This window comes from Rhinoderma darwinii, chromosome 1 (assembly GCF_050947455.1).
Source record: "Rhinoderma darwinii isolate aRhiDar2 chromosome 1, aRhiDar2.hap1, whole genome shotgun sequence".
In the NCBI taxonomy this organism is placed as follows: Eukaryota; Metazoa; Chordata; class Amphibia; order Anura; family Rhinodermatidae; genus Rhinoderma; species Rhinoderma darwinii.
In genome coordinates, this window is record NC_134687.1 from 621,278,893 (window position 1) to 621,290,447 (window position 11,555).

At 40.5% G+C, this 11,555-nt stretch overlaps 1 protein-coding gene across 1 annotated transcript in view; it reads left to right on the forward strand.

Moving 5' to 3' along the window:
* The window catches only part of NIPBL (NIPBL cohesin loading factor), a 63,446-nt gene extending 58,837 nt beyond the window's left edge, over positions 1-4,609 (forward strand). Inside the window, exons 41-44 of the mRNA XM_075847595.1 lie at positions 66-352; positions 691-865; positions 1,927-2,112; positions 3,825-4,609. Coding sequence (XP_075703710.1) covers positions 66-352; positions 691-865; positions 1,927-2,112; positions 3,825-4,187 — 1,011 coding nt within the window. The 3' untranslated portion in view covers positions 4,188-4,609. The remainder of the gene's footprint in view (positions 1-65; positions 353-690; positions 866-1,926; positions 2,113-3,824) is intronic.
* The last annotated feature ends 6,946 nt before the right edge of the window (positions 4,610-11,555 follow it).

The window sequence follows — 11,555 nt, forward strand, 5'->3', positions numbered from 1 at the left end:
TGCGCTGAAATATGGATCTTCTGTCATCGTATCATTTTAAATACAAGCTCTTATCCACTTTTCAGTCAATGGTAAAAGGGGGGAAGCGCAAAAAAAAAGCCAAGGCAGATTCAGCGGAGGAAGGCAGTGGGAGCGAGAGTGAGGAAGAGGTGGTGGTGGTCAAGCCCAGAAGAACAAGACGGAGAGCCGCCTCCGAGTCTGATTCTGACGGGGAGGACGATATCGATTATGTCCTGAACTGCCTGCCGGACGCTGCTGCTCCGCTCATTGAGTTTGCAAACGCTTCACAAGGAATCCTCTTACTTCTGATGCTGAAGCAGCATTTGAAAAACCTCTGTGGGTTTTCTGATGGGTAAGTGAGTCCTCTGAATATGGTGACGTCAGAGGTTTTGATCGTTGTGGCTCCAGGTCCTGAGACCCCCAGTGGTCGCTGAAATGAAGGGTTAGATGCTCAAAGTATAGGAGTCGGTATACAAGTGCTCAAGTCTCCGAGAAGAGCCGAAGGGACGCCGCATTTATCAGAGCGATTCTGCCCTTTTGTATCAGTGATCGGTGTGGGTGTCCGGACCCAGATCAAAACTTTTGACCCGTCAGAAGTATTTTTAAATGACCGTTACCCTTTTTAATATAGAGACTTGTACATTTTTTTAATGGTTTCTTCTAAAAAAAACATTTTGGTTTTGTTCTCAGTAAAATTCAGAAGTATTCACCATCCGAGTCTGCAAAAATATACGACAAGGCTATTAACAGGAAATCAGGATTCCATTTTCACCCTAAGCAAACCCTGGAATTTCTCAAGAGGGATATGTCCAGCAACAAGATCAATGATGACGTCAAGAGGACGATCGCAAAACAATATTTGGATGTAAGTGTCCTGTGGATATCATTGTAAGTCATGAAGATCCATCGGGCGCAGGTGGTATGCCTAGTGGAACCATCGCCATAACTGGAAACCATGGCACAAGTCTGAACCTATTTTTTTTATTATTTTTTGTACACTATGTACAATGTTGTCATGGTCTTTTCCTAATGCACTTGCTTTACTTTCTAGCTCAATTAAAAGGGTGTTCCAGGATTAGAAAAACATGGCTGCTTTCTTCCAGAAATAATGCCACACCTGGCCATTGGTTGTGTGTGGTATTGCATCTCATGTCCATTGAAGTGAATAGAGCTTACCTGCAATACCACATTGAACCTGTAGACTGTGTGGCACTGTTCTTGGAAGAAAGCAGCCATGTTTTTCTAATCCTGGACAATCCTTTTAACAATAATTTCACCTGTCAGAGGTGCAACTTGAAAAACCTCGTCCCCAATCCAAAATATTTAAGTGTCGCCCCTCCCCGCCCCCACTTGCAATGTGTCATTTTATTTTACAGGTCTTATTCTTTAGGCCCCCGCAGGGTCCATGTGCCATGGCTCGCTTGTCTCCTGACAAAGAGTAACAGTCAATGTGGGGAATATATCAACAGGTTTACGCCTGTTTTCTGATGTAACAATTTAACATTTTGGCACAACCATAGTTGCGCTGAAATTTACAACTTTTCTCCCCCCTTTCCGAAAGTGGCAAGAAAAGGGGTGGGGTTTAGCCAAAGTGGGTGGGGCCTCCACTAACTACCTATTTAACATTTATGCCAGAAACTGACGTATATTATGCCACAAGTCTACCCCTGCTCATAGTTGGCGTAGTTTTTTTTTTATTATGCACGGACAGCCAAAGATGCGCCAAATATATTAAGATGTGTTCACCTCTCCGTATATTTGGCGCACCTTCAGCCAACGTAAATTAGTTTGAGACTTAATATATCTCCCCTAATGTATCAAAATGACCTCTTCACTCTAATCTACTTCTCGAAAAACAGATCTGATTGAATAGAAGATAAATAATTTTGCTTCAACCTTTTTTTTTTTTTTTTTTTTTTTATATAGTTCAAGTTACTCATGGATCATTTAGACCCTGATGAGGAAGAGGAGGAGGGAGAGGTGTCTGCTAGCACAGATGCCCGAAACAAAGCCATTACCAATTTGCTTGGAGGTAACAGCCCTAAAAATAATGTGGCTGAGACTGAGGAAGAGGAAAGTGATGGGGAGGAGAAGGCTGGGGCCACGTCAGGGGTAAGTAGCCCTGTACTAACTTCTGTAGACTATTGATGGTAAATGTAACTCAAGCACCCGTTTAATATGGACACTGGTGCTTTGCTATGCCTATATTATTACACATACCTGCCACGTGACTACCTCCGCTGTGTGAAGACGTGGTCCAGATTAATACTGCTCCGTGCATGTAGATGACTAATCCTGTATAGTATCATTGTCACTGTATAATGCTTGTGTTGTGTATGATATGCCGGGAAGGGGGAGAGGGGGATTTTGCATGAGAAGTAATGTGTTTAGGGTTAATCCAAGCCTTTGGGATGCCTTGCTGCTCTTTCCTGAGTGTATGAATTTTGGTCTTTAAAATGAACCCCCTGCTCTTTCCGCTTTGTCCTTCACACCTCTCGGTCTGTTGCTAGCTTCTTACCTCCTTAGCCTCCAAAGCTTTCCTTGCTTCTTTGCCAGCAACTGCTTGAAAGCTCCTTCGTGTTATTTTCCTACTACTTTATGTTGTATGCATGGTCAGTGGACAAGGCTTTATTTACCTCCCAAATTACCTCTTACCTGGGTGTCTATGATCAGTTTTAACACTTTGTTGTTAGAAAAGATGACACGCAGACCATCCGTGTCTGGCTGGCTACTCTAACAACAGAGGTGGTTGTGAGAAACATTTACTTGCCACAGCACTGATCAGAATCCAGACTGGGGACATTTTTTATTTGATTCCCCTTTTGTCTATTTTTTTTTTTTATTTTTTTTTAGACTTTTGGTCTATTACAGGCCCTTTTTCCTTTTTATAAAATGTTGAATTTCGACACCCCCCCGATTTAGAGTGATCATGTTGGTGTGTATGAGAGAATGCAAAATTTATATTTTAACCCATATCAACTATTGTATTGTACTATAATATTTTATAAAGAGGAAAAAAAAAAAAAAAGTCCTCTTGTAATTGGCTTATATTAGTTTCATCTTCTCCCCGTGCTGAAGGGACGTACGTCGTCCAAAAATGTAAGGTACTTTCCTGCAGCAACCTGTCCTTGTCTTGAATGCATCAGGTGTTATGTATTGTGGAAAATGTTTTTTAAGGTTTTTTTTTTTTTAATTTTGTTTTGTAAAATGTTTTAGTCCCGTCATATTTTTTTTTTTTTTTTTTTTTTTTTAAAAGAAAATCTAGAAAGCCTGATGTGTGTCATTGTGCCTGCCTATAAGGGATGAGATGTGAATATGGTTGTTTGGTCCCTGTGCTGTGGTCTTTTTGAGTCAGGGCTATTTTATGAAATCATTTTGCTGTGGGGGTAAGAAGCTATTTTGTAGCTAGACTTAACCTTTTATACATCTTTTTTTGTAGAAAGGGTTTAGCGGAAAAGGCAAAAAAAAACGTAGAAATTGAGATTTATCCAAAGTAAAAGGTAATTTTAATTTAGATTTCCTCTTCTCTTCTGTCCCTATTTTCTTGCTATCATTTTGTAACACGTTTTTTTATAGATTTTATTTTTGAATGCAGTAGCCGTAAAACTTGGTGGTACACGTTAAAGACCTGACACTCCCCCTAGGCACTGCTGGTACAATGCATCCCACAGATTGGATTGTGTGCGTGCTGGAAACTCACCACGGTGCCTGGGGTTTTGATTTCTCTGTTGTTTTTCTATCGGTAACTGACAAGTTAAGTTTTTTTGTTTTTCCTTTTTTATTTTTTATTTTTTTTCTCCCTCCTTTTACTTGCTACTTTGTAGTTAAGAAAATCGAAAAGGTTATCAGACTCTTCAGATCTATCAGGCCACATGAATGAGACAGTCGATGTCCAGGATGTTATTGCAATTTGTTGTCCAAAGTACAAGGACCGGCCACAGATTGCAAAAGTAGTTCAGAAAACCAGCCACGGGTTCAGTGTTCGGTGGATGGCGGGCTCCTACAGTGGCACTTGGGCTGAGGCCAAACGCCGTGACGGACGAAAGCTTGTGCCTTGGGTCGATACAATTAAAGAGTCGGACATCATTTACAAAAAAATAGCGCTAACGAGCGCACATAAGCTGACTAATAAAGTTGCTCAGACTTTACGATCGCTGTATGCAGCCAAGGATGGGACTTCCAGCTAATAATACGTTTGTATATTTGCAGCCAAATTTACAGGAAAAAGAAACACAAAAAAAAAAAAACAGTCATAAACTTGAAATCTCAGCATTCTGGCAAAAAAAAAAAAACAACAAAAACCGACACCACAAAAAAAAATAAAAAATTTAAAGATCAGTTTTCTGAAGCGTAAGAATGGAACTTGGCCGCCTGAAGGAAATGTTTGGAAAACATTGTTGTGGGAGCTTCCTTCGCTGTTGTACAGCAGAAACTTCTCAGTTCATTTTTACTCCCACTGTATTATAGTTTAACAAAAATTTGTTTATATCTTGAAGAATACTTTCTGTTTAAAAAAAAAAAAACAAGCGAAAAAAAATTACAAAAATAAACAAGTGAATGTTGAAAATTAGTCTGTTAATGTTCTTAATAAAGTGTTCTTGGAGTTTAACCTAGCAGCGGATGGCTTTCTTTAGCTTAGCCCGTTTTCCAGAGAAGCAGCAATTTTTTTTTACAGTTTTTAATTTTTTTTTATTTTACATTTAATTTTTTGTTTTTTGTTGTTTTTTTTTTGTTTTGTTTTTTTTCCCCCCTCAGGCTGTAAAATGGCAGAATGTTCTGAACACATAATTTATTTTGTTTGGGAAGGGGGAGCATGCAGTATCTATAACCTCCTATGAAAAATTAAGAGATTTTTTGAAATTATTTTTTTTCATTTTTTTTTTTTTTGGGGGGGGGGGGGGGGCGGGGGGTTTGTAAATGTAGATTTTGATGTATTAAGTCACCTTGAAATTATACGCGAAAAGGGATCCCGAGAATACCTGCTGGAGAAAATACTGCAATAAATTTTTTTACTTCTTTGTTACTTGTCTGTTTCTATTTGAATTTCTTAATGTAAATCTGTTTTAAATCCAATTCTATTGTTACTTTGCAATCTCCTATGTAAAAGTTATGTTTTTTTTACGCGAGGCAAGAATATTGTTCATACAGTTTTTGTATAGGTTGAGATAAACCGTATTTTTTCTTTTCCTTTTTTTTTTTTTTTTAATTTTTTTTTTTTTTAAAGGGGCATAGACACTATTTAAATCCCGATTTTATTGTATTTTGAAATATTTAGTGTTTATCTATATACATTAGCACTGTGCCAAACACATTTTCAAGAATGTTTGATAAAAAAAAAAGTTTATTCCTTGTATGTTTCTATTTCTTTGATTTTATTTTTTATTTAACAATTTGATATTAGGAATTTTTTGAAAGGGAAAAATCGAAAAAAAAAAATAATTGTACAGTAAATAAAGACCAAAAATGACACAATTGTCAATGTCTGCGACCTTCCCATCAGTCCGCAACAAGGTTCTTGTATTTATTTTTATTAAAAGGAATTATATTTTTTGTTGGGATAAAAAAAATAATTTGGTTGACAAAGGATACTTAAAAATGGCAATTGAGCTGTAAAAATGACCAGTGTGGAATAAGTCTCTGATGAAATGTTAGTTTTTATCTGTTGTTGCCCTGTCATGTACCAGGAGCAGATCTAGACCACCAAAATTGTTTGTCTTTATTTCCATGAAAATAAAAGCGCCCTAAAGTTTAGACGAGGGGTGGCTGGGTATTTGATTTTTGGGAGCCACAATACTAGCGATCTGTCATTTAGGAGCCTTAAAGTAGTTGTGCAGGATTAGAAAAATATGGCTGCCTACTTCCAAAATGTAGTATTGCAGCTCAGCTGCATTGAAGTAAATGGGGTTGAATTGCAATACCACTCTGTGTGAGCATGAAGCTGCTTCACGCAGTGTGAGAGACTGAGGCTTGAGTAAAGGGGGATCTCTTCAAATAGCCATATCTCCGGCTGTGGACCACCTAGAACAGTGGTTCTGGTGGCATATGAAAGAGGAGATTCTAGCTGTGAAACAACCGGTGATATCACTAGTTGAAAAGGAAGCTGTATACTATAAGATCGCACTGTGTTGCTGGGCAGGGAAGGGGGAGAAGCTGTGTGATGATTGGACAGCGTCATACAGAAAACATTACACAGCCCAGAGTGGAAAGAGTCCCCTCTCATTTGGCAAGTGTAGCCAAATTAGCATATTTAGAAAAGTGCTCATAACTTGGCAAATATTAAACATTTAAAAAAATAAAATAAAAATCACACTAGTTATCAGCATCACAGCGCCTATTAGATTGGTTAGGAGATAGAGAATTAATAAACTGGTGACAGATCCTCTTTAAGCCTCCTACCCTTTCTATTATCTTGACCACACCACCAAGACCAACCCTAACCGTAGAATTGCCCCAATAATACAACACACCTGTCTCCAGCATGGTCTCTATTCCTCAGCATGGGATCATCCAGTCAGCAAACACTTGGTTGTAGCTTTCTCTTCCCTGAGCCAGACTTTCCAACACTGGAGAAAAGAAGTTGTGCAGTACTCTGCATGGGGCAGGTAGTCCAGATCCACATGAGTCCGGGAGCTGCTCGTATTTGCATTGTGGTCCCTTGGGTTTAGGCCCTTATTTTAGACTCCATTTCAGCTTATGATTTTTTTTGTATAAAAGAAAGAGGGGTATACAACAATGGATACCTCTGGACTCAGTCTCTGGATTGTGATAGAATAAGAGATGATCCCTTGGTAAGTTTTACTGGTCTTTGTTTTTTAATTTAGTGTCCCATGAAATCCAGGCACTGAAAGTGCGAAGGTAAGCGACTTACATCCTATATAAATAAGTGGTGCTATCCCTCCTGGAATGTAGTACAGCCGAAAGTGCTCTAATATATACCAGCTAATGGGACTGGAGTGAGGGAATATACCATGTGGGCAAGGGGGTGTATCATTTTGCTGGACACATTTGCTCATCATAACGGTTTGTTCTCTGTAATTGCATTTGTAGGTTATGTATACCAGCTGCTTTTTTTATTTTTTTTTAAATATAAAAATGTTTGTGTGTTTGCATTTTTCTAATTATATTTTATAAAAAGTTTTACTTTTTGAGATACAGCTGCTTTGTATCCTGTATATAGAGCCGCTGTATCTTGCGCTGATCTGGTGCCGACGTCCCGTCCAGAGGCAGTGTGGATCTCTGCAGTGAGTGAAATAAATCAGTAATGAGGAGTTTTGACAAGCCACGCGTTTCAATGAGCGGTAGCGTGGAATTCCCCTTTGTGACTGAGCTGTTACTTTTAGACGAGTCGACTTCACAATAATAGCACATACAGGTGACCGGGGCAGATAAGATATTTGAACTGAGGTGGCATTCTATCACATGTAAAGTCATCAAACTCTTCAGTATGACCCATACTACTAATAATGTTTGTCTATGGAGATTGCATGGCTGTGTGCTTGATTTTATGCACCGGTTTATAATGGGTGTTGATAAAACACCTGAACTCGATCATTAGGCGGTGTCCACAAACTTTTGTACTTCTAGTGTAACTAGCCACTCGGATTGGCCTGATTTTTGGATTTGTAGCATGTCCTGCTTTAAGAAAGATGATTTAGTTTCAGGGGTGGGTCACTTATGGTTTATATTCCTGTAGAACGGTTGAGTGCTGTCTCTCCATAATTATATATTGTGTGCGTACTGTGGGTAATTACTGTGCAGGTTCGTAAATTCAGTGTAAATTGTTCTCAATCTTTGTCAGTGTCTTCACGTCTTCCAACCACACAGGGAGGTCTTGGTGATGATGGGAGTTAACTGCTGAAGTCAAGTTGTACCATCTTCTCCAGTACATGATGTACAGAACTCAAGGGCCGCACTATAGACGACTAGAAACAGACTGTGTTTGCAAAAATGTGCAATAAAGATTGGTTGATCAGTGTTGATTTATGGAATCTTGATTGTCTGTTTTCCATATTCATGCCACACTTATTTGATTTTTTTTTTTTCACTATTTTTATTTTTTATCTTCTACATTATAGGCTTGGAAATCTCTGGATGAACATCAATATCAACAAGCGATAGCCAGGCTGAAGAAAACTAATTGTTCAGAAAATTTGAGTATTGCTCCTGAATGCCAGGTGAGAGTATGATTAAGGGAAATGGAACAAACTAGTCTTCAACCCAATGGGCTCCTTAGGATAGTGGAACTGGGATAACAATTATGAGGAAGGGGGTGAGCAAGGGAAACCTGGAATATGTGACTTGAGACACTGGCAAATGGAGGCCAAAGAAAACAAACAAAAATCTACAATGTGGGGGGAAAGGGTCAGTGGGCATGGCATAGAAGAATGAAGGCTGGCTGGTAGAGAAGCGGCTGCATGTAAGAATACCAGGAATGGAGTGGTGGTGCGCATGCTTGACCACCGCTCCATTCATCTCTATGGGGCTCCCAGGAACTGCAAGGTAAGCCCATTTTCGTGATCAGTGGGGTTTCCAGCTGTCAGACCCCCACCGATCAGATATCTATCACCCTTGTGGATAGGTGACACAGCGATTATGGGAAAATCCCTTTAAGGAGCCAGGTCCCTTTTCCATTGATAAGTGTATGAAAAGTCTTAGGTACCCAAGCAAGAGGATCTTTCACAATGGGGAAATTAGATCTTGAAATTTGTTCTGATCCACAATCTCTTAACTTTTGGACGTAATCCTCAAGTATGGAGCATATCTTCTCTGGTTAGGCAGCCTCAAAAGCAAGTGAACTGTGGGCAATGTGGGAGGTTCTTGATAGTTTTAACCATTAACATTCTTGAGGTCCAGATTTGTGAGACATCAGGAAGTGTGCAGGCTGGGGAAAAAAAAAAAAAGACCAGGGGAGTGTGAATTAGACATATTATCGCTGCCCAAAATGGGTAAGTGTAAAGGGTATGAACCGGACAGAATGGCTGGAGATGTCGAAAGAGCACATTAGAGGGCAACTGGATTCCTTCAGTCATTGAGATGGAAAACTTTTATGGCCTGTTGCAGTCTATGCTCAAAATTCCCCGAGTGCATCTATACCTGGTCGGAAGATTAGATTCAATGCCAAGCTGTCCGGTTGAAAATTTTCAGATTCTGGCAGAACTGCGTGCCCTAAGACAGCAGGTTCTGCACAGGGGAAGACTCCAAAATATCCCTCGACTCACTAATGAGTTGGGCAAACCAGGATCTTTTTTGGGCAAAAACGGGATGATTGTGATCCTGTCTGATCTTTATAAATACCCTGGGTATCATGGAAGTTGGAGGAAATATGTATGCCAGTTTGAATGTTCACAGTATGGACAGAGTATATACTGCCATCAAACGGTTCTCCAGATATAGGGAGCAGAAACTCTTTAGTTTTGCATTCTGACTGCTTTCCTTGTTCAAGGACCACTCTCCTGTAATCGTTTTGATTGTGGTTTAGACAATCTGCCAGGATGTTCAGGGTTCTTTTTACTCTAGGCTTTGCCCAATTCAAGATCTTCCCCTGATTCTCACTCCCTTCCTCTCTAAAAAAAAAAAAAACAAAATGGTAAAGCGGTCTGAAAGTATTCAGCTCTTATGTGAAGATCCTACTACTAACATGTCTAGGAGTTCTACCCACCCCGAAAGGGATGTATCTGTGGTGAATACTATGCACTCTAGTACTTTGAGAGACAAGCTGTCCCTCTTGTTGTTTCACTACCTCAGGGAGCATCTCGTTTTTGCGGGAAAGAGAATGTAGTGTGCTAGAGCTTATAGACCCCTGTTCTATTTCTCCAGAATCTCTCTCTGGAGACATCTGAGATGCCACATCGACTAGAGAACAGCTTCTGCTATAGAGCTTAGGAGTCTCAGAAAACTCAGTACTTACAGGGGTTTTCCAGCTTCTGACAACAAATGAACTATCTACCGGATAGGTCATTAGTGCATGATCTGTGGCGGTCCGTCACCCGGGCCCTGCACAGATCAGCTGGTCCGGTGCCTCCGTGCACCGGACGTACAAGCTGGAAGCAGATAGCTCCGGCCATAAATAGGAGCCGTTCTGCAGCACGGCCGCTATGCTATGTACGGATCCAACTGCTTTCGGGCTCCGTACATGGCATTCTGTACCACATCATCATGTGCCCGCAGGCCACTGGAGCAACTTTTTCGGTGCGGAGGATATGTCCCCAGTTTATTAGCTCCCGATATCCTAACTAATCTAATAAGCACTTTGCTGCTGATAACTACAGTGTGATTTGTTTTAAAAAACGTTAATTTTCAAAGTTATGATCGTTTTTCTAAATATGCTAATGTGGCTATACTTGCCAAATGGGAGGTTACGGTTTCTTTTCACTCTGGGCAGTGTAATGTTTTCTGTATGACGCTGTCCAATCGTCATACAGCTTCTCCCCCTTCCCTGCCTAGCTACATAGTGTGATCGTATAGTATACAGCTTCCATTCCATACTGTGTTTTCAATTAGTGATATCTCTGGTTGTTTCACAGCTAGAACTTCGATCCTGTTGTCTTATATTAGAAAATGAAAGATTAGAATCTCCTCTTTCATATACCACCAGAACTGTTCTAGATGTTCCACAGCCGGAGCTAGGGCTATTTTAAGTGATCCCCCTGCCCTCCAGCCTCAGTCTCTCACACTGTGTGAAGCAGCTTCATGCTGATAGGACAGCGTCAGAGGCGGTGAGGTAGCTCCACCTCAGGAGAGTCGCTGGTGTTGACACCCACTTGTCTAGTATAGGCTCATTTGCATATTTAGGAAAAAAGCTCATAACTTTGAAAAAAGTTTTGGGAAGCCATTTTCCCTATCAGTGTGGCAGCGCCTATTAGATTAGTAATGCCCTATCTCCTAGCTAAACTACACCGTGTTCCAAATTATTATGCAAATGTTATTTTACGCTGATTTTCCTAAATAGTCGATGCAAATGACAGTCAGTATAATCTTCAAGCCATCAACCGTTGGAGTATAATGCAAATTTTATTGAACAAATCTCCTAATGATAACAGATATTTTGCTTGAGGATGCTCCAAAGGTTCTCAATAGGGTTGAGGTCAGGGGAACATGGGGGCCACACCATGAGTTTCTCCCCTTTTATGCCCATAGCAGCCTATTACACAGAGGTATTCTTTGCAGCATGAGATGGTGCATTGTCATGCATGAAGATAATTTTGCTACGGAAGGCACGGTTCTTCTTTTTGTACCACGGAAGAAAGTGGTCAGTCATAGACTCTGCGTACTTTGCAGAGGTCATTTTCACACCGTCAGGGACCCTAATGCGGCCTACCAGCTCTCTCCCCATGATTCCAGCCAAAACATGACTCCGCCACCTCCTTGCTGACATCGCTGCTATGTTGGGACATGGTGGCCATTCACCAACCATCCGTTACTCCATCCATCTGGACTATCCAGGGTTGCACGGCACTCATCAGTAAACAACACAGTTTGAAAATTAGTCTTCATGTATTTCTGAGCCCACTGCAACCGTTTCTGCTTGTGAGCATTGTTTAGGGGTGGCCGAATAA